This window comes from Polyodon spathula, chromosome 52 (assembly GCF_017654505.1).
Source record: "Polyodon spathula isolate WHYD16114869_AA chromosome 52, ASM1765450v1, whole genome shotgun sequence".
Taxonomy (NCBI): Eukaryota; Metazoa; Chordata; class Actinopteri; order Acipenseriformes; family Polyodontidae; genus Polyodon; species Polyodon spathula.
In genome coordinates, this window is record NC_054585.1 from 1,266,372 (window position 1) to 1,291,654 (window position 25,283).

Below are 25,283 nucleotides of genomic sequence, written 5' to 3' on the forward strand. Positions count from 1 at the left end.
TAATAATAATAATAAATAATAATAATAATAATAATAATAATAATAAAAAACAGGATTTGTATTTTGGAGGTTAGCCTTGGGCAGGGTTGTATAACCTGTGTATTTCAGTTTCTCACATTATGTAGAAGTAAACCTTTTCTTCAATCTATTTCTTTACTTTGTGCTTCATCCCTATCCCCCCCCCCCCCCCAGACTCCACCATATGCATCAGACCCGACAAGAAAGCCTGCTGCCATAGAGCTGATCATGTTCCAGTTCTGTTATGAATTGTGTGACAAATAAACACCGTGACTAAGTTTTGGCTTCATATTCTGTTTTAATATGCAAATGCATTAAAAAAAAAAAAAAAAAAAAAAAAAAAAAAAGTTTAGGTTTTCTTTTTTTTTTTTTGTTCACTACCCTTCAAACCTATGTTCCCATCACTGAATATCTGAACAAGGGTGGCATTGTTTTAGTCTGTTATCTTGGAGAAGCTTCTTTTCCAGACAGTGCCCCCTATCAGATTGTCAGGACTGAATATCCTCCCCATAGAAGACTCTCCCAGCAAGTCCTGTTGAAGAGACGGGGGCGGGAGCAGCCATGATATATGCATGATGGTACAGGATAATGCTTGTGGTGTTTCCCAGTGATCCTCTGTGGGAAGAGGGCCTATCAATCCATTGCACTCTGGGTGTTAGAGTTTGCTGTGGGTCCGAACCTCAATGGTTGTAGGAGGCTGAGGCTGTGGTTGAGGGTCCCTGGTTGTCTCGCACTTGTACCGGGGTTTGGGGAGGCTGGTGGTGACCTGTGGTAAAGACTGTCTCTCCCAGTCACCCTGAAATATACAAGAGGCTGTTATTTATTCAAGTTTACCTGTTATTGTGCAATATGCAGTTCCCTGTGAAAACTCCCATTTCTGAAATAAATGTCCAAAGGTACATATGTTTTTTACCATTTAAAAGTAAATACAGCTAATGTTTGACACATTACCTGTCACATTTAAAAACCTTTAGAAACCTTTGCTTCCGAAAATGATTAAACACGTTGCATAGAGCTGCATGATTTCATTAAAATGATTAAACACATTGCATAGAGCTGCACGATTTCATTAAAATGATTAAACACATTTCATAGCGCTGCATAAGTTCATTAAAATGATTAAACACATTTCATAGCGCTGCACGATTTCATTAAAATGATTAAACACATTGCATAGAGCTGCACGATTTCATTAAAATGATTAAACACATTTCATAGTGCTGCATAAGTTCATTAAAATGATTAAACACATTGCATAGAGCTGCACGATTTCATTAAAATGATTAAACACATTTCATAGCGCTGCATAAGTTCATTAAAATGACTTCAGCAAAGACAGAGCTGCATCAATTATCGGAAATATTTTGCTAAAGATCGCTCTGTCAGGTATGACATCCTTGTTATTTTTTGGGGGGGTTGGAGATTGTTGTTGGATAATTAACTGCTGGTGCATGTTGGATGGCTTTGTGGACATAACAAATAAAATATTCTGCAATTTAGCATTTACTGTTCAGGTAAATATTTAAATGTTTAAGAACATGTGTTATCAATTTTGAATGTGACAATGCTATGTTTTGCTACTTTAAGAAATATTACATTTAAATTGTGAAATACAATGACATATCTATTTATAGACTGATGTGCCATGAAATAAGCCATTTTTAACCATGAAAAAATTCAGCCCATGAGATAGTTAATTAGCATAGGGGAAGGTGGGATGGGTTATGTTCATTCTGAAATTATATCCTTTGTCTGTCACATTTCACATACTGCTGTAGGTAAGTCATTTAGTTTACCAGTGTGAAAATCACAGGTGTGGATTTGGCAAATCTTTGACTTGTTTAGTTGTGCATTTACATCAATTACAGTACAATTGTGCATACAAATACAATGGATTGTTTTCAACAAAAGCATGTTAACTACTAGCATGTCAACAGTATTATATAGAGCACATTCTGTATGATGTCATATCTTTCAAAGTAAAAAAGCTCTGCCTTTAAGAATGCAGGGCGAGTTCACACCAGCTGTGGCTGGGGACTTGCATAGCGCTGAATGGACCTTAAACTCCTGCTTGACCCCTGCTGGTCTGACAGCCAGCGAGCTCTGACAGACTCCAGCATTCTGTAGTTTGGAATCATTCGTTGCTTACGATCATGGGTAAAAAGGGACAGCTTGACATGGGGCACGGAGGGCTTCCAGAACGGTAAGTGGGGTTGCATTTGAAATGGGCATTTTAAACTGGGGTACGAATTGATTTAATGTTGGGAATGAGAAGAGAATATAAAGCTTGTGAGGTTTTCAGGTAGGACATCTATAGTATCAATACAGTAGCCACCACTTACATCGTACAGGGTTATTTCAGGCAGCCGTTTATATCGGACAAATAGCATTTGCCATTCCCACTGATTCAATAACAAAGGCATCGTTTATACCGTGCTATTTAGATCTCGTTATGTACCATTCACATAATTTCAATAACTAATGCATTGCTTATTAGTGCAGTAATCGCTCTTACTAATCCACCAATCAGCTGTTTCCACCTTGTTACCTTGCCATTCACATAGATTTCAATACAAAAGGCAGCACTTTACTGTAGTAAAATCTTTACACATCGCTGTGTATAGCCAGTATTATTGTTTAAGCAATTGATAAAGCTTTGTTTTCACCACTGAACTGTTGTTACTAAGCACTGCATCACCTCTACACCTTGCTTTCTCAAATGTATTGCTTCTAACACTAGATAAACTGGATGTTCTATCATTCACTGATTCACCAATCCTCCAGAGCAACATACCATCTGAACAGATTCAATAGAAAATCTATTATAATTCGCAGTATACTTTACACACAAATGTGGGAGCAGCCCCTTATTTCAATTCCCTTGAAGCTAGTGCTGGATTCATTATAATCTATTGTGACAATAATTAACGGCTCCAGCCTTCAGTACAGAACAAGCCTTCTGTGTGTGGCTTGCTCTGTGGTGTCAGTAAGGAGGGTCCTTTCCAGAGCGGGGCTTGTGCTGCGGCTTGTAACGCCTTCCAGCTCAAGACTCTACAGGATTCATGGCCAATGTTCAAGACAGTGTCACGTACGAATGAAACCCCCTTTTCAAAGACACGCATTATGGTCTGGCATTCAACCTAACGGCAAATTAGGTTCCCAAAGCACCTAGGAATAATAATACAGATTGGCAATTGTTACCAGATTCTGTACTCAATCATACTTTCAGGTTGCATACTGAAAATCCTATTATAGAAATTTACTTTAGCTTTACTCAATGCAATTTGTGTCTCTCTTCACATATGTCATTACTCATCAGATTACAATACCACTCGTTAATCGCGGTTCGATCATGCTCGGTCATGTCGACTACTCAAAATTCCACTATAGAATCGATGGCTTTTGCTTACTTAAGGCAATTCATGTCTCCCTACGATAAGTGTTACTAAACAGGTTGACAGTCGCCTTCGCTACTCGCAGTTAACAGATCTGCTCCAACCATCTTCCAAACGACCCATCACAAAGGCGTCCTGGAGTCCTGTCAACGCGCTGGATGCTTCTCCCCACTCAAGGATGTCCTCCTAGAAACATCCTGCTGCAGTGAACTTGTTCAGCCAATCACAGCGTTTCATTTATCCAGGCCATTTTATAAATTATTGAATCCTTTCCTTGTATACTATTTGTTCTAGTTGCCTTTCTCTCCACTTTCTCAAACGTAATAATGATTGTTTTCTACCTTTATGACCTGGCTGGCTTTAACTGATAGGATGTTGTCCTTCCGAAATCGTCAGTGAGACTATACTGTACACAAGAGACAGCTGATGTTGATATTTTAATATTGAAGGCTTTTAAATTTGATGTCAGTCATTGTTTTTCTACTTTGTATTGCTGCAGTTTTGTGAGCTGCCTTGGGTAGAATACCAGTTTTAAAAGATCCTGCTCAGAACTTCAGTCTTCAGCGTTTACCTGGTTAAAAGAGAGCTATTGACTAACTAAACTGATTGCTCTATAAACATTACAGAATCTCAAAACTCAAACTTTCTGACAGTGCTTTAGTTCTGACAAAAGCCAAAACACATTTAAAAAAAATAAAGATTGAAAAACATTTTTTATGGGCACTCGTACCAATGATCACTGTGTCATCTGCCCCTGGTATGCCTCCTCAATAATTTGAATACATTTTACAACAAACCTGAAAGTTCATAGCAAGTGTGAAGCAAAGCCCTATTGAACAGCAGTTGAATCACAAGTTTCTAAATTTCAAATTTACAGCCAAATAATCACTCAAGAAAACCAGCCACAGGAGGAAAGTAGCTGCTTTGGAAACCCATCCTAAAATATTACATTCTTAAAGATACACATGTCATCCTATGGTTTCCAGTACAAGCTAAGCCTGAAATACAGCTTTGTGTTTTAGTGATGTCATGGCAGGAAATGGTTTTCGCAAACATTAATTTCAGTTTCATTCTAATTGCACATGCTTTACTTGAGATGATCAAATCCCAGTTCAGCTCATGCACTCACTGGGAAGCGTGTGGCAGAGGACTGGTTGCAGTGCATGGAGATGGGAGAAGTGCTGTAGAGTGCCCGCAGTACGTCTTTGCTGAAGGGGTCCCAGGGAACAGCAGCAAACTGCTCAGAAACTGCAGCCTGAGGACAGCTGCATATCTCATCCTCATGGAACCTACCACAACAAAGAGAGAGATGAACTTCCTGATGTCACTGCAGAACACTCAAAACTACACAACGCTATCTTTGCAGCTCCTTAAGCCCTGGATGGAACTGAACTGAATTTATTTAGTCTTCAAAAAAGAAGAATTGGGGGGGGGGACTAGATTAAAGTCTTTAAAATTGTTTATAGGAGTTGACAAAGTTAACCCTAACAACTGCTTTAAGCACAGCACAGATAAGAGGAACGGAAGACTCATTTGGAAATTAAGTGGAGATAGACTTAGGAGAGAGGGTAGGAGATACAGATGAACCCATTTTATATCACCTCGCTTAATATCACACCCCGTTTATCATAATTTTTTAAAAACCACTTGCCATGCACCATAGGTTCTTTGAGAAATATCATCTCACAAACCTGCTTATTGTCATGTTTTGTGCAGCTTGTCAAATGATGCATGGCCAGACTTTACCACAGGATATAATTAATTTCCCACGCAACTAACAACCTGTAATCATCTCAGCTGATAAACTGACATTTTGTGCAGCCTGTCAAAAAATGCTGTGTGGGCGGTCCTAACAGGATAGAGTTCAATTGCAAAACACCAACGTTGCCATTTAAGTCTTTTACAAATGCACAAAAAAAAAACACCCAAGCGTAATTACTAATTGATAGCTCTCATCAGTCGACAATTCATGCCTTTTTTTAGATGACGCAAACTGTTTTGTTCCAGTTAATGATACAAAATGTTTTTGTCCTGTAGTAAACTATATGCATTTGTTTAAACATAAAGAACGACTCAGTGTACAGTATTAAAACACAGCTCTTTAATTCACTGTTAGTTTTCTTTCTGTTTTTCTTGCACTAGTAATGTGCTGTCATAGGCAAACGTGAAACTTGCTTTATATCATGACCTGCTTTATATCACAAATTATGCCTGCATGGCAATCCTGATATAAAGCGGGTTCATCTGTAATTCTTTACACTGAGGTGAGGGTATGGATTGGTTACATGGTCATGTTCTTGATGCTGAATCATTGGGGTACTTTAAGACCTGACTTGACAAAGTCTTGGGATCAATCAGCTACTTGGAACCAGAAGAGTTTAGATGGGAGGAATGATTCTAGAACTGCAGACTATAGCACACAGAAACTATTGAATTGCTAGAGTAGTGTTTCTGTAAAGAGTTATTTAGTGCTGAAAGAGTTACACAGACTGGTTTGGCTCCTATATAGTCATAGCAACCATTTGCTATTAAAGGATTAGTAAAATCAGCAACAACAGAATTCATCCATAACTTCAAACACTCATGCATAAAACCAGGAGTAAAACTAAAAAAAACACAACCAAACTGTGGCTGATGACTTATTTTACAGTAAGTGAGTCAGTTTCTTAAACAAAGAATTCCAACTGAATAGATATTGTAACAAGTGTATAAGATCCCCTTGAGAGGACTAGAGAAGAAGAACTGTGGTTGGGATGAGATGAGAAGGAGGAAGACAGATGCTAAGAACAGGCAGAATTGGCACTTGATGTTTAAGAAGAAGTGAAAAATGGGTCCTGATCAGACAAGTCCCTAGCTGTGCAGCACTCTTAGAGACTGCATGGGCCCTGATCCAGTGGCTGCATGATGGAAACACCCTGGTTACTGGATTTTAAAGAGCATAATCTGTGACATGTTTGCTTCCATGTTCTGTTTCCGTGTTACTGAGTCTTGTCTAAGTTGTGAACACGGTTACTCAGTGTAATGCATGGTGTGGCTAGGATTCTTTCTTCAACCAGCCAGAAAAACTTTACGTCCTCATCCTCCAACCCAGTCCACCCACCCCACTGTCCACAAATGAGAACTCTGCCTGGTTTTACACACCTGTTCATGAAGGCAAAATATTTCTGCAGGTATCCGTAATCCACAGCACTCTTGCAGAGCTCCAGCTCTGTACGTGGATAGTAATGAATGTAGTTAACACACATCTCCTCCAGGATTCCAAAGCCACCCTGTATAATCACAGAATGAAATGCATGAAACACAGGAAATGGATTTGAGCAACTGAGGACAGAGAACTGTAGACTTCTAGACACATTGTTTATAACATCTTCATATTAATTTCTGAATTCTCATCTGACCTTGAAAATGTATACAAGAAATACATTTCCCAAGTTACTTACGCCCTCTCGGCAGACTGATATTCAGCATTGCTCTCAGCCACCTGTGTTTGCATAACTGTGTTTATTCTGGAATTGTAATTAGTTTGGTGGCATATCCTTCCCGTTAACTGTGCCACACATGAAGATTCTGGTAAACTGGGCTCTGTCATAAATTCAGAGGACATCATACTCTCCTTTTGACATTTTTGTCTTTTAACTAATTATGTCCCCAGAACATTTTTGCAAAAAATCATATGTTGGTCCTACTTTAAGTCTAAACACATGTTAATTTTTTTTTTTTTTTTTTTTTTTTTTATAAAGATACATGTGTTTAAAGCCCTTGTTATATTACTCAACTTGACGATGTTGCATTTTAACAGTTTAAAAACCAGTCGATGTCTCACGCAGGCAGTGTGATCAGATCCTGTAAGATCCTTATAAGACAATAAATGTGTTCAAGGGGCTAAGCAGTGGTACCAGTATAACTAGTTATTCCTGTACGGTTATTATATTTTAATCTGAGTTTTCATTTCATGTTAATCTAAATGCAAGTCAAATGCTGTTGTGTAAATACAAACTGGCTAAATGTATAAGATTCATATTTTATAAAATGCACAAGAACTGTTATTGACAGTGACAGTTGACATAAGGAAGATACAGAATCACTGGTTTCCCCACAGAAAGTCACAAAGCAGATGGGGCGCATGTGCCAGAGCTGGACACAGTTCCACAGAAAGGGATCGATTTCATGATCTTGCAAATGCATCTTGTTAAAGAGAAAGCTTATGCACTAGAAGTGTCGTCTCATTGAGTAGAGAAAGGATGATGAGAAGGAATACGTTAAGAGGAATACATTTTGCAGATATAATATTGCAACGAATTCAGATCTAAAAGTATTTTACACTTACCACTGTAGCCTTCTCTCTGTCCTGTGTGTTGTAAGTGCAAGATGTTAAAAGGACATCTCCCTGCATAATATAAACAACAAATGTTAAGTTGTAAAATATCAGTCTCAGACAGACTTCTCCAAGTCATTATGCCCTGGTCCCTGGTCTGCTCTGCTTCTTTTCCTGAGGTCACAGCATTCTGCTGCTGCAGCCTCCTGTCTTCCCAGGGCAAAGCCACAGCTTATTGAAATGAGTGGGTGCCCATGGCCGCTAGCCAAACTGATATTCTGAGAAATCAAAGTATCTTAAAGAGCAACGAGAATAGTCCTATGATAGTCCTGTTAAAGAGCTAATAAAAATGTATCATACATAATAGCTTTTCAGAATACTTATTTCAGTGAAGGTAAACTAATGGTGCAACAATTAACACCATGTAACACATTTTTTTTTTTTTTTTTTTGTTCCTGGGTAGTAAGTGTTATTTCCTAATTGCTTATGCCTCAAAAGTATAGAAAATGGCTATTATTCCCCACAAACTTTGCTTTTGTGACCAGGACAGTGATATTTCAAAATATCACTATTTCCAATGGGAAAACGGGCTAATGTGCGGATTTTCGTTCACATAAAGTCAGAAAAAAACAGCATATGAATCCAAATTAACATGTATTTATACTAAAGTAATACAAAAATGACTACAAAAGATTTAGAAGTGAGTAGTTTTTCGAGATTTACGAGATTTAAAATTGTGTTACATAGTGTTATTGATCACCTGTCCTTAAATTTCCCGAGCTGTGATTACATGTTGGTGAATCGATGCATCAAATTAGAACCCAGTTTGAAGTCTCCTGTTGCCAGTTTGTATTAAAACCTTGATTTTTTTGAAAATGCGCTTCTTTTAGTGCTAGTACGGTAGATAAATAACGTCAACGCGTTGCTAAGATACATGTTTTAGGCCTCTATATTTGCGTCAAAAATAGGCCTTGTATTCAAGTTTTCTTGATTTAAAAACTTAAGGCGACACGTTTTTTTTGTTTGTTTTGCTTTTTCAAATGGAAGAAACTGACAAAGATTGTTCATTTTTGGAGGTTAGGGTGAGGGCAATATTATATAAAAAGTAGTTGAATTTAGTGGGTAATTAAATTTAGTCAGGATTTGTGAGATTAATTTAAAAGTTTTGCTTTGCTTTGGACATAAAATGTTAACAGTAATGAACAACCACAGTTGTAGTGTTTTTTATTATTATTACAATGTTAAAGCGACAGCTGATGTGGCCGCCCGCATTTTCTTTTCAGTTGTTAAAAACTAAAGTCCTTTGTATTTTTTTTTTTATATATAATCGGAAGTGCTCTAATTTGAATGTAAGTTGTGATGTTTTGTTTAACTGTTATGCACAACAGTGTTTTTAGTCATTGGATCATCTGTTAAAAAAATAATGTTTGTTCTTTACCAATCCTATATTTTCCGCGTTGCTTCAGTGTGGTCTGTCGCATCGCAGGCAATGTGAACGGCTCGAAATCAAAAATACATACGACACATTCGCTTGTTGCATCGCATCTGGTGTGTAGAGGGCAAACCACCCATCTTTATTTTAAACTTTCCTTCCATTCCCTTTGGATGTTTAGTTTTTTCTAAATTATTTATTTATTTATTTTATTTATTTATTTTTAAATGGGAAAATAATTATAGATACAACTTATAATAATAATAATAATAATAATAATAATAATAATATTGATGTGTGATGAACAACTGTACATAACATTTTTCATACCTGATTTACTGACAAGTTTTCTTTGGGCTGCTGGTGAGAATTCTTGACTGGACAGGTTATACTTACACAATAAAGAATTTAGGGGAAAATGTAGCTTTTATAATAGTTTACTGATTTCAAATTCAAAACATACAGCAACAGAAAAGGTTCTTATTTTTGTATACAAATAGTTGTTTGTGTACAAAAAAAAAAAAAAAAAAAATTAATGTTGCTGCATTCTCACCGCAGATAGGTCTTTTGAATTTGAAATCCTGCAATTAAGGTATCTCTGGATGGCATAGCAGCAATGTAAAACAATGCATTTTTGAGTATTTAAAAAAATACAAAATATTTATACATTAGCATTTGCATTACAAATTACAAAAGTAATGAAAATACGTATTTCAATGATACGTATTTTCAATGCTGCCCATCAGTGCTTATGCACAGCATTGATATAAAACGCTCACGGCATTTAGCAGAAGTACAAGACTTTTAAACCATGTGCAGAGTGTTATAATTGTTTTTATGGTTAGTTAAGATCATTTAAGGCACATGTTTCAGATACAACACTATACATAAACTGCTGCATCCTGCTACCTTTGCTGTAGGGCACAGAATTTGATTGCAAAAAAACTGTTGGAGTGACTTTGAACTACAACACAAAAGTGAATAAGCAGCAACAACTTTTCAACTATGGTGTTGTCTTTGAAAAATGTGCGTATTCCTAATTGAAGGTTAACAAACAATCAAATGAGAGATGTGTGTTCATTTTGCTACAGCTAATAAGAGGTAAGAAATTGATTTGAGAAACTTAGCACTGAAATGTACTAACAGGTAGCACTGTGACCATCTTCTTCAACATGCGGATCTCCTGTAGAAAGAACAGAGGTACGACAAGTATAAGATTCATTGATAATTATTGGCCAGACAATCATTCTCCCACCAGTAGATGGTAGTGACGAGGAAGTCTGGAGCACAAAAAGAACATGACAATAAAAGGTCCTTGTGGGAAAGTTATCTTTAGACTGGAACCTTTTCGGTGCTTATTTTTCACTCACCTTTTAGAGGACTTATTTTCAGGTTCTTTAATTAAATATCATGAAAACTGATATTTCAATCAAGATACATATTTGTAATGGGTTGCAGGGGTAACCTAATGCAATAATTTTCCATTTATTCTCTGCTTCTGACCAGCAGCTGGCCAAATGCGGCCAGGGGAGATGTGGGATTTAAGGGAAATCAAAGCAAATGAAATGCGTGTCAGTTCTACCTGACACTTTCCTATTGTTGACTCAATGAGGCCCTACTCAATCACGACGTGTTCCCAGCTCAGCTAGTCACAAACAACTCCTAAACTGAAAGTGGCAAAACATGTTTCATGGTGTTCCAATTGAGAACCCCAGTGGAACACATACTCTGAAAGGTTTATTATGGCATTTTGTAAGCCCCTGAGCAAGCTTAGTTATGTGCTATGAGAACTATGCCAATTACTGTGCAGCATTTGGCATACCGTTGCTTTTCTTCCATCTCCTGTCTATTGCTGATAGAGCACACTTCATGTGCAGATCATGGAAATAAAAGCCTCTGAGAACTCATCTACTTCAATTGCATTATTTCTCTGATGTCTGTTTTCTAGCAAAAAGAATACTTTTCTGTGGTCAATACTGTCAGTGCAAAGTCTCTTGATTTAAGATGAAGTGTGAGTCTGAATCTGTGTGTTTTCTCGAATAGTAAAATAGTAAATTCCTTGAGGGTTTACTTTGGATGTGGCACCAACATCTATATCTAATATTGGTATGGAAATGACCCTGTGCATGAAAACAGTGTGGCTTCTGTATACAATTTCTGTGAATAGTGAAAAAACAATGCAAGAGTTCATGAAAAGAAAGGCCTGCTTGGCAGCCTACCTGGAAGTGAGTGCTGAAGTGATTGTCCACGTTAACGGTTTCCACCTCGCGACCGTCTCGCAGCAGCATGGTCCTCACGGCAGTGCCTGTCAGGTGAGTGTGCAGCTGGGAGGCAAAGATGTGGATCCCCTGTGGGGGCAGGGCCTACAGTGAGAGGAGGGGAGAGTGTGAGAACAGCCCAGTGTGGTACTGAGGCTGTTACCAGTGAAGAGGTACTGCACTGAGAGATCCTTTTCTATTTGTCTCTCCACTCTGGGAGGTGAAACGCAATGTTATTTAGTAATTTAGTACTAAATTGACCTTAAAATATCCAAAACCTAATCTGCTGTCCTGAATATTCCAGAGAGTAAGGAATAAAACATTGCAATACTAATGAAGTGAAAGGTCAAACCTGCAATTCATTGCCTGCAACAAACTGTTTGAAAGCTGCACTTACTGTAGCTGTGCATTTCTCAGTGCAGTATCCTGTCAGTTGGAAGTGGTCCTCGTGAGGTGGGATAGCCATTACTGGTGTGTACACCAGCCCCAACTCCATTATCCCACCATCGTACTTGCGAAGGGTGGGGGTGTAAAACAGACGGATTCCTGATGAGTCAAAGCTGCCTACAGAGGAAGATGAATGTCATCAAACACATTGCACTTCTAACCAACCTGCTAATGAACAGTCTAGGTGTTAATAACACATTCTGGGGTGATAATGAGGAATATTACAAGACTATTTTTAGACATGTTTCACTGAAAGAACACATTTTTCAAAATATTTATAATATACTGCATTCACATTTTTTTCCTTTTAAAAATGGTGAAATTAACCCCAGGGGAACTAGTATATGACTGGTATGTGGATAAGTTGAATAGTAGACTATCAATCAATATATCTGATATCCTTCAGATAAGGACCTGTAGCATTTACTTCTTTAAAAATAAAGAAACATACAGCATGCTGCAGATCCATATTCTTTAGTAAAGCATTAAATATAGCAAATGTAATTCAACCTTACAATACAATACAGCAAGTATTTGCATTGGACTGAATATGAAGTTGAAAAATAAGTCGGTTGCATATTTCAGGTATGACCGTAACTTATAAATAGGTTGAGAATCTGTGCGATTATCCCACCATCTCTGTTTAAAAAGCAAATGCTTTTAATCTCTTACCAATTATAGAAGCCAATCCTGGACTATTGAAGATATATCAAAACATAAGCACTGCATTGGAATAATAAAATAAGCAATGTACCTTACTTTTTGATGTTTTTCTAACTCTGGCATCCTGCGTTTTGCTTTTAATTTTTGGCATTTGCTTTTTGACTTGTGCAACCCTCAACTGTTTACAGTTACAGTAATAGTAACCTGTAGATTGACTGCTCAAAGCCTCATTAGCCTGGCTGCTTGTTTTAGTGGCAGACAGCAACAGAAAGACTACCTTTTAGCTGTAGTGGATTGTGGTAGTGGACTTCCAAACGGAGATATTTGGAGGAATCGGGCCCCCCAATAGCTAGCCCTGCTTCCTCAGGGTAGTAGAAGGCCTGAAATGGCAGAGCATAGGCAGGTCTTACAAAGCTTCCCTTTAATAGTAATAATAATAATAATAATAATAATAATCTTTATATAGCACCTTTCATAGTGGACCACCATCACAAAGTGCTTTACAAGATATGAGACTAGGGTGTGTGACCAATGCATCAGCTACAGAGTCATTTAAAACAACATCTCACCCAAAAGGGAGAGCACAAGCAGGTTAAGTGACTTGCTTGGGGTCACACTAGTCAGTGATTCAGCTGGGATTTGAACTGGGGACTTGTGGGTTACAAGCCAGTTTCTTTAACCACTAGACCACACAGCCTATTTCTGCTATCATGCCCTTTCTTTTCAAAATAGATTATGCTTACATTATTACATCACTGACTCAAAAGTTTATCTAAATCACTTTCTTTCAAGTTTAATCTTAGAATTCATGAACTGAAATTGGAAGAAAAGTTAGAAAGGATTTTGTCCGAGATATAAATCCTTATAGATATTATTTGTTTTTTACCCATTCTTGTGCCCAATTTAGAATGTCAAATTCCATTCCATCCAACAATGAAATGAAGGTCAGTGGGCATCATCCTATGCCACCGCCATGCCACGAACACCCACAAGTTTGACTGCAGATTTCAGTACGCTACCAGCCTAGGACACGTGGCACAGCAGGCATGCAAACCTATTGAATCCTTGGGTGATTATACAGAACGATACCACTAATAATAACAACTAATTAAGTGTCAGTGTCCTACTGTATTTTGGAAAGTAATACAAATTGTGTGTGAGTGTGGGTATACTTATAGAGGTCATTTAAAGGTCTGTGGAGTTGAAAAAGTTAAAGCCTGTTTTTAATGTAATCATTATTTTGGTATTAAACTTTTTCACTTAAAAACAGTTCTTAAATTGTGAGATACACATTTTCTGTTACAGGCTCCTTAACATTTGCTTTGACATTTATGTTTGCTTGATTGATTCTATCGTGATCCCTGTTCTGTGCTTAATCAAAGTGCCAAAGTTCAGAAGGTCAGTGCTGAAGCTATTTATCATTCCCTACCTGTCTTTTACCAACAGGTATCCCTCCCATACGTCACTGCACGCTACAACCCATGTGCACAGCAAAATAATCCAGTTTACTAATACAAATGTAGGGGCTAAGGATATGTATTAACATCTACATTTACATTTTTTAAGTGTTTGAAAACCCTTTGGAGGGTTTAAATTAACAACTCTAACTCACCTTGAAAAAGAAACTTAACAGACTTTTATATACTTGTGGTTATGAATGAGATTTCTTCACTTGTTTTAACAATTTGTAACTTTAAGCCCGGAACACACTGCCCAGTGACATCGCAGGAAGGGTTGCATAAATTACAGTGACAACAGGGCGAATCAATAGGCGAAAAGATAAGGCTATGGCAGTAATGAATCTCTACAATTTTGGCTAGAACTTAATGTGACATGATAGTGAAAAACACATATGACTGGAGTCATGCATGTATTTTCTCTATTAAACACACACACACACACACACACACATGCACAACCTGCAACAGCCATGCAATTAAATATTGTCTCATCCTCAGAATTTGACTCTAACTTTTTTGTTTTGTTTTAATTCAGTGCACATTATTGCGATAAACAGTGGAGAAGAAGTCTTGATCCTTATCTGATCTTTGGATGCTTCAGATTTACAAAACATTTCCATGATCATGTATTCATTATTTATAAAGCCATAGTTTTGTCCTGCAAATGCAGATACTATACTATATATATATATATATAAATACTATTTCAATATTTTTGTTTTAAACCATACTCACATTTACAAATATTGCAATCTTAATCTCATCATTTCAGCTTTGGCTGTACAATTTGTAACAAACATGATTTGCATTTATTTCACCCTTTATAAATAATCCATTCAATGCTCTGCCTCCACACTAAATGCCGCCTACTTGAGGCTTGTTGGCATCGCCCTTATCCATCACAACAGTTTACTTTATGGGCAGAAGATAAACAGTAATCTTATTTCGATTTCAGCTTCATCCTTAGAAATATTACAGGCAATTCCCATTTCAAATACTCTTTCAATTTGATTTAAATGTTCAAATCAAATCCATCTTCCACACACTATATACATATAAAGATTGTATTTATTTATTTACTTACTTATATACTCACTTACTTAAGAATATAAGAACTAAACAGAGGAGGACATTAGGACCATTTATGCCTGTCCAGTTCCAAGTAGCTGATTGATCTAGTTTGTCAAGTTGGGATCACAACATGTCTACTTAACCCATCTCATACCCTCATCGCTTTGTGTATGAAGAAGTGTCTCCTACTGTCTGTGCTGCACCTCTGGTTAGAATTAACTTTGTCAATTCCTTTTAAGATTTTAAAAACTTCTATAACCCCCCTTATTCTCTTTTCTAGGCTAATCAGATCTTTTTCAGGGTATCTTCATTGCTCATTCCTTTAGTCCTGGGATTAGTCTGGTTGTTCATTGTTGGACTCTCCTGGGCCACAATGTCCTTTTGGTACTGTGGTGACCAGAACTGTACACCATACTCAGAGTGAGGCCTCATCTGTGCATTCTTTTTTATTGTGTTATGATAGACTTTTGCAGTGTCAACAGTCATACTAGATCTCTTTGGCAAAACTAGCCTACCTGAAGAGTATACAGAGCGTAAAATGGGTGTTTTATCTTATCCAATCCAGGTGGTTACAGAAAGCATCATGGTACAGCCCGTGTCATTAAAAATTATGGGTCTCACTGCTTCTATCAAACAAGGACAAAACCTGTAAATGATGTCTCGTCATGCAGAAACCCTTTTCATCACTGCCATCTGTGTATTCTTCCTGCTTGCGATGTTACAGTGACACAAGCCTTAATATTTAGGTGGGTGCAAGTGGCAGGTGCTGTGTAACACATATCCCTGGATGGAAGCTCCTTGTTTTGGGATTGTGTGTGACACCCAATCAGAGGGCTGAACAGAACTCTAATACCACTGCACAAGGTGTCAGTTAAGATTAAATACATATCACATGGCATGAGCCCATCAAGATTCAAGCCAATATTTAATCTATAATTTATGGCTAGTTTCAAAGACCCCAATTAGCACTAATCTTAGACTACTCAATGTCAACTAGGTAAGCTAATCCAAGAATAGAAAATAAAATACAAAATCTCACAAAATAAATTTTGTCATAAAGTTTCAACAAAGTATATTGTCTGCCCGAGTGTGTGAGCAAGCAGGTATCTTTTGTGTGTGATCTAAGTGTGGACAGTCAGTAGGAATTAGCATCTCCTACCTTGGCCCCCAAGGCCCAGGCTGCCAGCACATGTCTGCAGTAGTTGAGGCGCTGGGGTTTCATCTTGGAGTCACAGGGTCCACTGTAGTGGGGGATGGAGTCGAACTGTGGGGCACACTGGAACACTTCCATGTGGTGAACCAGGGCCTCATTGCCAGACGTGATCACCGACTCATACTGAGGATGGAAGACATGAGTGACTTTATACCATTGCAACTCTATACTGCCTCTGTTTCAGTGTTCATTATTTCCCATTCAAAGGCTATTCACAAAAGCCAATGAATGTATTAATACAATTTTATTAAAACCACTAGCATGGGCTGTTGTGGAGTGATGCAAAAGATTACCATGACAATGTGGTTCTTGGGCATGTTTTTGGGCAGCTCTGTGATGTAGCACCAGTAGGTGGTCTCCTGGCCAGGGATGGACACGTTGGGAGCAAGCACTTCTAAGGTCTGGACATCCGGGGGCAGCTCAGGACTGGAGATATTCGGCTTGAGGAGCTGCACCCTCTGGAGACCCTTGCTGACCAGGGACAGGTTTACAGCTGGAAGGGAGGTCACTGGCCTGTCCAGGACACCATAGATGAGATGAACAGTCCCATCCTGCAGCAGAGAGAATCAGAAGGCAGCGGTCAGCCAGACAGCAGTGAGTAATCACATACAGAATTAGATAGCGCAGAACAAAAGCAATTTCATTTTAACCGTGATTAACCTTCAGTAAGGTACGTGTATAGGTGCTCACAAAAGTATTTACTCAAGTTTTATATTTATACTTTTACCTGTTCAACTAATAAAATAATAGCATGTGACAGAAATGGGATATGAAATGATCTTGTTAGCTACACTTACTTTAAGCTGCAATTAATTTCAAGTGTACGGTGCATTTAGGGTAAGTGACAGAGATGGCCTGCCTGTCAGTACCTCGATGAGATAGTCGTTAGGGTCACAGGTGCTGAAAGACCTCTTGAAGGTGAGGTAGAACCCCTCCGGAGCCCTGTGGGCCTCTAGCAGCTGGTAATCCTGCTTGCTGTCCAATCGAATGTGTCCCTGAGCATCGCTCCAGGCGTCCTGAGGAGACACACATGCATTAACCTTTTACAATACCCCTGACATTGTCTATTTCTGATGTCTCGAACCAGCATGTCCCTCTGCATCAGGAATTTTAGACAATCTATATTGTTATTAGTACACACCGCGTTGAGTTAGGCGTGAGAGGCATTTCAGATTGATCGAATACAGCTAGAGGTTAAGGTCGTAAGCAATTGTTTTCTGTGGACATTATGTCATCAAAATACCAGGTACAGTTTTATTCCTGGCAGCTTCTGAAGCAAAGATCTAGATTCTTCATATGAGTAACTCAGTGGAAATGACATCTTCAAGTTGCTTCAATGTTTGTCTGTAGAATTGCTTGAGTGACTGAGCTAACCAATGACTTGATATAAAAACTGAACACTGACAAAATGAGAAAAAAAAACAATCAGCTACTTATCTCGACAATTAAAACATTACATACACCTGTGCCTTCTGCCAGTTCTGTTGTCAGTTCAATCTTGTCTTCTTTCTATTCCTTAAGGATATTATCTTCAAGTATTGCTCGTCCTTGTTAGACAACTTTTTGTGTCTTCCAGTCCTGGGTTTGTCAATTACAGATGATGTTTCTCTGTACTTGTTGATTATGCTTCGGATACCACACCTTGAAAATCGAGTGATGCGAGCTATTTCACTCAATGTTTCTCCTTCTTTATGCAAGTAAAGGTTGTTATAATAGTAGAAAACACTAGTGTAGGCTTTGAGTAAATTGTTGATGCTCATAATGCATGAGTAGAAAAATGCAACATGTCTAAGACTTTTACACAGCAGTGTATATATATATATATATATAAATAATCATCATCATCATCATCATCATCATCATCTTCAGCCTTTTTCAATCCACTGCTGATGTAGAGCAAGCTGCTTTCAGTAAATTAAATGTCATCTCACTATTACTACATTTAGAAATTCTTAAACATATTAAAATCACTGACAAACATTTCAAACAGAGGTGTTTCTTAATGTTTTCACTGAAGAATTTGAGAACGACTTCTAGTCGAAACATATATTAAAGACATTGGGAAAGACTTCTAGTCGAAACATATATTAAAGACATTGAGAAAGACTTCTTGACGAAATGTTTGTTATTGAATCTATTACTTTTTTTCAGCATTTCTAAATACATTTTTAAAAAGCTCTTTGGAGGATGTTTAATGGTACAACTGCTATACTAAATACTGTCCCCGAACTGAATTTGTTTTCATGGTAGCAGATGTGGTAATTCACAAGGGTGTTGCTTTGCCTTACAATGGGCACTCTTACAACCACTTAATATGCCTGTTTCAGTGTCATGTTGTCGTCAAATCCTCGTTTTCCTATTTGCATGCTAATGGAAGGTTCAAGAAGACAAATCAGATGCTACTGGTAGAATTCACAGTAGTAGCAGTTTTTCACAACAATAATATTCAGATTATTAAGATAATCAGGTCCAATATTCAGATTGTTTAATGCACATCTTTCAGTGATGTACAGATCTGTTGCAATTCATAAAGCAGAGATCTACCGACGCGGGGCAACTCTTAAAAAAGCGAAAATGTGATGTTATGCTATAGTTACATGTGGTAAACCTGACCTTTTGACCTTACCCCAAAGTAGGATTTGTGCCCATCGCTCCACAGGATTGCAAGGTCAGCATTTTCTAGCTCCCCTCGATCTGACATGCCGAACACAATTCCGAAGTGGAGTTCCTTCACTAGAAGCTGGAAGCAGACCTCCTGCTGGGGGTAACTGACGTTCCAGGAGAGCTCCAAGGTCCCGAGTGGGTCCAGGGGCACTCGAAAAGGGAAGTAATCTCTGCGAGGGCTGGCTCCCTGGAATGAAGCCAGCAGGATCACGACCACCACAGCCAGCATGGTGAAGTAGATGGACAGCAGCTCTCTCAGTCTATAATTTTGGAGGCAGGACCTTTCTCCTCCAGTTTGCATTCTCAGAAAGTGATGAGTTTTCTTGTGTCTCTCTCTTTCTCACTTGCACTATCTCTCGTCCACTCTTTGCCATTTATGTGCTCCCTGATGCAGCTGCCTCCCAGATTTCGGATAATTACATTTGGTTTGTTGGGTGAATTCAATTGTTTGTTTAGCCCTCTGGTCAATCGTTTCTAACGTCAGCCTTTCTTTTAATTGGACTCTAATTGATCCTGGACATTATCAATACAAATTGGATTCGACCAACTGAGTTTTATGGCCTCTTTAATCTTTTTTGGGCACCAAGAGCTTGCAAACAAATAGCTGCAAAAACTTTGTTCTGGTAAAAGCTTACTAACTTAAACTATATAGATTCTTTGTAGGAAAAACAATTCTCAACATATAGTTTGTTTTTAGGCAATGACTCTTGCTTTTAAAAATATATATATATATATATATATATATATATATATATATATATATATATATAATATATATATATATATATATATATATATATATATAGTTCAAAATGTTTGTCATTTATTTTCTTTTAAATAATTCCCAGAAGCTAGACATATCCCAGAAGCATTGCATTTGAGTTCCAATCATGACTTTGTTATGACTGACTTGTTTTCAGAGGTGACTTAATCCAATTCAATATTGGAGTTACAGAACCCTGAACTACTGAATGATTGCTAACACTGGAAAACAAGTCAAGGAAATATAACAAAAAACTATTTAAATGACATTTGAAGCAACTTTCTCTTCAAGACGGCAGTGGGTTCAAAGCATGGTAGTCAATAGCGTAAATAGCTGGAAATAAAGCACAGAAGAGGTCTGATCACACTACAGGTTAAATGACACAGGGAATGCACAACCACCTGCAATAGATATTTCTTTAAACTAGGACACTGCCATGTACATTGAAATAAACACGTTTCTCTGAGCACACTGTATGACCTATACAGGGATTGGAAGTGCACCACAGTCAACATTACAGATGTATTGTGGTTGCTGACAACATTTTAGGTAACCCTGAATTTATTATACTAAATGATTTAGTATTCACAGGTCTTTTTTAAGCCTTTCAAAAAATGGTCTATACGCTGGGCATTTGTGAAATCCCGATTTTTTTTTTTTTTTTAAATATGAAACACAATTTATGGAGGGTTTTGGTAGAAATATTTTCACAGATTAATAGTATTAGTTTATTTGATTTAGCCAAATAAGACGCAACAACACCAACTTGTATGCATCCCCTCAGAACATAAAAGGGATTCTAAATGATGTAATGCAAGGAAGAAAGAACTGTTTACATCAGCAAAAAGATGTCTAAGGCTATGATTAGATTTTTATTTGGTCCTGTTCTTGTAGTGGCCATGAGGTGTTTGCACTTTCATATATCTTGTCTTTGTCCACATTTATTTATTTAGTAATTTTGTTCTGGGAATACAAATGTTTCAGAGGTGAGTGGTGTCAATTCCTGGGTTCCATCTGGAAATCGCATGAACTGTAAAATACAAATGAGGACATAAAGAGGTATGAAAAACAAAGCTGAACAAATCTCAGCCTCTTCTGAAAATGTGCTTCACTGAGGTTTTATTGGCATGCAAATGTAGTGACATGTTGAATGGTTTAGTCATTATTATTATTAGTTATTAATATTGAGTTTCTGATATAGGAGGGTATTCAAAACGTTTATTTATTTATTTATTAATTTTATAATTTAAGTTGTATTGTCTTTTGGTTCAGACACAAACATAAATAATTATTGCTTCGCAGTCATGTGGTTGTCATAGTTAAAATAGTAATTCATATCAGTGTGTTTTTCCTGTCTTTTTAACAAGTGTTAGACTTGTGGATAAACGGTTTGCTGCAATATTTGTAATGTGTATTGCTTATTTATGTATGCTATAGCTTGGTTTCAAATTTGTATACAAGAGGCTTTTTCTTATAGTTATTGTATTGTTTTTCAAAATTAGTACTAATCATTAAATTCCATATATTACAGAGTTACAGAACGCCCTGCAAAGTTTACAAGAAAAATATGATGTGTTGTCCGTATCTCATCGTTATATTTTCTAACATATTGCAGACTCTTTTGAAAGTTTTAATCACACATCATGTGTAATACGTCAACTGGGCGATACATTGCTAAACATTTACTCAGGAGCTTCTTCTTCTAAGAGAGATTCAGAGGTACACAAGCAACACAAAACTGACAACTGATTTCCTAAAAATAGAGCTGTGCCTATTCTAGCAACGGTTGCCAATTGAAAATTTGTCAATTTGAGTGCTTAAAACATTGCTTGTGTATCTCCGGCTTAAGGACTGCAGTGTATAGTCACTTTATCTACTACAACTGCATACACTGTGAATAAAAGTTGATTGAGTTTATTTTCCCTTTGATGTGTGATTTAAAAATATCTGAAAAATTGGGAATATGTTGAAAAACGAATGGACAAAACAGGATACAGAAAAGGCAAAGTAATGTCTTTCTTGCAAACACTTTTCTGTAACACTAAAATACAGATTTTGAAATATTTCTTGATAGGAATAGGAAACCTAATAAAACAGCAAGATAGTATCAAAAGTATACATGCTTATTTTAACAATATCAAAGAAATAGATGCATGATATTGTAACGACTCTGGACCTGCTGTAACCATGTCAGGGAAGGTTCTGTAGCCCAAGGTCACAGTTCAATTGCAGCAGGTGTTCAGGGACATCAGTGATGGAAGAATCACCATCAATCAGGGGCTCAGCTTGACCGTGAGTGGTACCCAGTTGCAACATTGCTGGCACAAACCAAGGGACAAGATGTTGCAACCATCAGGGGATCGAGAGTGGGAAGCCGTGTCTGCTTGGGATTGGTGGATACGTAGTGGGGTGCTGCTGCTGAGACAGAGAGAGAAACGGTAGTGAGAGAAAGAGTGCCGAAGAGAAGCAGGACTACAGGAACAAGGAACCAGTGACTAGTTCCTTTACAGTTACAACTAGTTACTTCTCAGATGCGGTATACATTTTACAGAGATATGTTTTCAGTTTGGTCAGGCACAGCTCAAAATATCTTTGAAGATCCAGCTATCTAACCCACTCCTCTGATGCCATTTTCCAGCAAGATATTAGAAGCATGTTGAAGTGACGTGAGGTTTAACTTGCGGTGTTGAAATGCTTTCAGATTTCCATGTTATGCATCAGCTGTAGACCTTTTTTTAATATAAAATGTCATCCTTCGCCACATTTCGTTACCCGTCGGAAAAAGGAACCATTACAGTTACAAGTTACTGAAAAATGAAATCAAATTAAAGTAATTGCAACTTTCTCTCTAGTTAATATAGCACTTTCTCAATATTCTCATTTCTCATTTTTCGGTCTCTGTAGCACTGTCCTCTCCCATGAGTGGACTAGTATAACAAACATCTCTTTAAATATGAGAATTCTGTGCATTTAGGAAGGCGGCTGTTAACATTCTACAGCAGACAGAAACAAAGAAATGCAAAATAAATAAATAAATACATAAATAAAACAGCTGTCTCTGTGGTCTTCAGATTATATTCACTTGGCTCTGTTTTTTTTTTTTTTTATTTTGTGTTTATTATTTCAAGAAAGCAGATTCCTACTCTCATTTACATATTGTTCTGCTCCAGTAGTGATTGGGGTCTAGTTAATGCTATTCATAGGAATGATCTTTCTGACTTTCGTGCTTCTTCGGATTGTGGTTTGATATGAGCACCGCTGCAGGTCATTTGGTTTCTCTTGCATATGATTCTTGTTACCGTACAAGCCAGTAAGTCTTGATCTTTGAAAATCTCCTTTGGCTGTTTTTATTAAAAAAGAAAATGTATACAAACCAACAGGGCAACTCTGCATAGAATACCATAAAGCATTTGCAGTTACCATATAATGTACCGATTATGTTCAAACAATGATATTGTAGCATGTTACTTGTGAAAGAACAGACTGGGAGGTGTTAGGGCTGCCACATACTAGACGCGATGCATCATTTTCGCAAGGGACGTGACCATGCAGAGCGACGCAGAGGTATGAAAACTGCTAGATCTATGCAACTATTAAAAATTGCTATTGACAAAGATATGATCAAGACCAGTACATATTCGACAACATGATGTGAAAATGAAGAGTGTCTTCTCAGGCGGTATTTCAACATATATGGCAATAAATCATTCACACCAGGCTTATCCAGTTCCTTCGAAATGGATTCTCATATATTGTCTTTCAAATCTGTATCTTTATATTTGCAATGCCAATTTGTGATAATGTGCTGGGTATTTTTCCATGGCAAGTATTATTGTTTCCTCCGTCATTTTGGATACTGCTTCACCCTGCTGGACCATGTGCATTAAAGCTGTTCTCTGATTGGTTCATTCCCTAGTTGTCACACAACAAATCACGTCGCCTGTCGTGTGAAAGATACTTATAGAAGATAGAAGATAGATATTAAAAGTACAGGTTCTATTCATTTTGTGGCATCATGTCAGGTGGGTAGCAGCCTTTAGTCTTGTTTTAGGTACCTGCAGTACTGTAGGCTGCTTATAACAAGAAGGAGCCACCCAGGACAAGCTTGACAAAAGCACTCATGTCATGTGACAGAGGCAGACAGTGCAGGAAACCAAAACAAACCAAAAGAAAGAAAATTAATGGAGAGGACAAAGCTTGCTGTATCACATAGAATTCAGTCATGTACCAAGTTTGAAGGTAATACAATATATCAAAGCATTTGGTCCCTTCATCCAGAAACAATTTGGCAGCCATAATAGGTTAGAGGTCAGTGTCACTCGTAAAGCATCCCTGCTGATTTAGGCTGCATCTCAGACAGTTTGTGTACATTTGAAGGTTGCTTTGAAGGCTTCCAGTATTTTCAAATACACAATGCAGTTCTCTTGGGTGGAATAACTTCCCTGTGGCGGTATTGGTGTGGACTGTTAAAGGCATCTGAGGTAAACTAGAAGAAAACAAGTCAAACAGCTCAAAGGTTGTCATCAGCAGTAGAATTTGTCAGATCAGTCAATAATCTAAGTGCGCAAAGGATAGTCTAAATGTGTACAGTGCAATTTGAAATATAGGATGCAGTATGACATTGAAACATCCTGGTAGTTGTGTATAATGTTTGAAGCTTAAATGTTAAGGGTTACAGTCTCTGCCCTGAAAAGGCAACACAACCCCTGAACTGCAATGTCAGAAAATACACACACTTGATTCTTAAAACGAGGCATCAAACCTAATGAAATGATCCCTGCAGCTGGCAGCAGCTTGCTAGGATTTATACCTCTCTTAACGTGACAATCTGCTTGCATTTTATTGCAGCGCCTCAGGGGCTGGGTCAAGCACAGCCCTGGCGGCTGCAAAGCAAATGCGTCAGCAGTACAAAGAAAATTGAATAACAAAGGGAGGAGGAAGGGGGAGAGAGAGACAGGAGTGCGCACACACACACACACGCACTGCAGAACAGATTCACTTTGTGCAGATAGCAGGCAGCCCTGTGTGCCTCCAGGCACCCTCTGACATTCTCTGTCCCAGAACATCTAGTTATTGTGTGCCTCTGCCTAATGCCTTCCCATCCAATTTACCTCAGTCCTGATCAGGTTAGGTAGGGGCTTCAGGCTCCAAGGAACACTTACACACATGCTTTTCCACACTGGCCTGGGACCGAAGTGAGAAGTCTCCTAAACAAGCTTTTGTTAGCCCCACCGTCTACAGCACATGTCCATTGCTTGCAGCACACAAAATACTGTACAAAATGGAATTGTGAGTAATTTTTCAAGAAGAAAGAATAATATAGCTTGATACAGCAGCCTCTAATGTTCTGTGTAACAATATGAAGTTGTTTTAGCTAGTGGAATGGAATAAAGACTGCCAAATATTTACCAAAAAGTATATAAAATAAATGTATGTTGCCAACAAACTTGTTCATCAACTATAGGTTTCTAAAACAGCAGAAATTCTAGTAGTCCTATATATCAAAGTGACATGTTTTACCAATATAAACTCATTCTCAAGAATTGTCAAAAAATAGGCAGTTTTGGGTACTACGTTGCAAACA

The 25,283-nt window shown here is 37.8% G+C and overlaps 1 protein-coding gene across 1 annotated transcript; it reads right to left on the reverse strand.

Moving 5' to 3' along the window:
- Nucleotides 1–33: 33 nt before the first annotated feature.
- On the reverse strand, nt 34–19,237 carry LOC121307068 (dopamine beta-hydroxylase-like). Its single transcript, XM_041239174.1, has 12 exons — nt 18,899–19,237; nt 17,142–17,288; nt 16,566–16,823; nt 16,219–16,395; nt 12,806–12,908; nt 11,816–11,982; nt 11,380–11,523; nt 10,305–10,343; nt 7,741–7,800; nt 6,555–6,682; nt 4,543–4,702; nt 34–814 (listed from the first exon to the last, which is right to left on the reverse strand). Exons 1-12 carry the CDS (start codon nt 19,235–19,237, stop codon nt 674–676), a joined length of 1,863 nt encoding a protein of 620 aa, XP_041095108.1. The 3' UTR covers nt 34–673.
- Nucleotides 19,238–25,283: the final 6,046 nt, after the last annotated feature.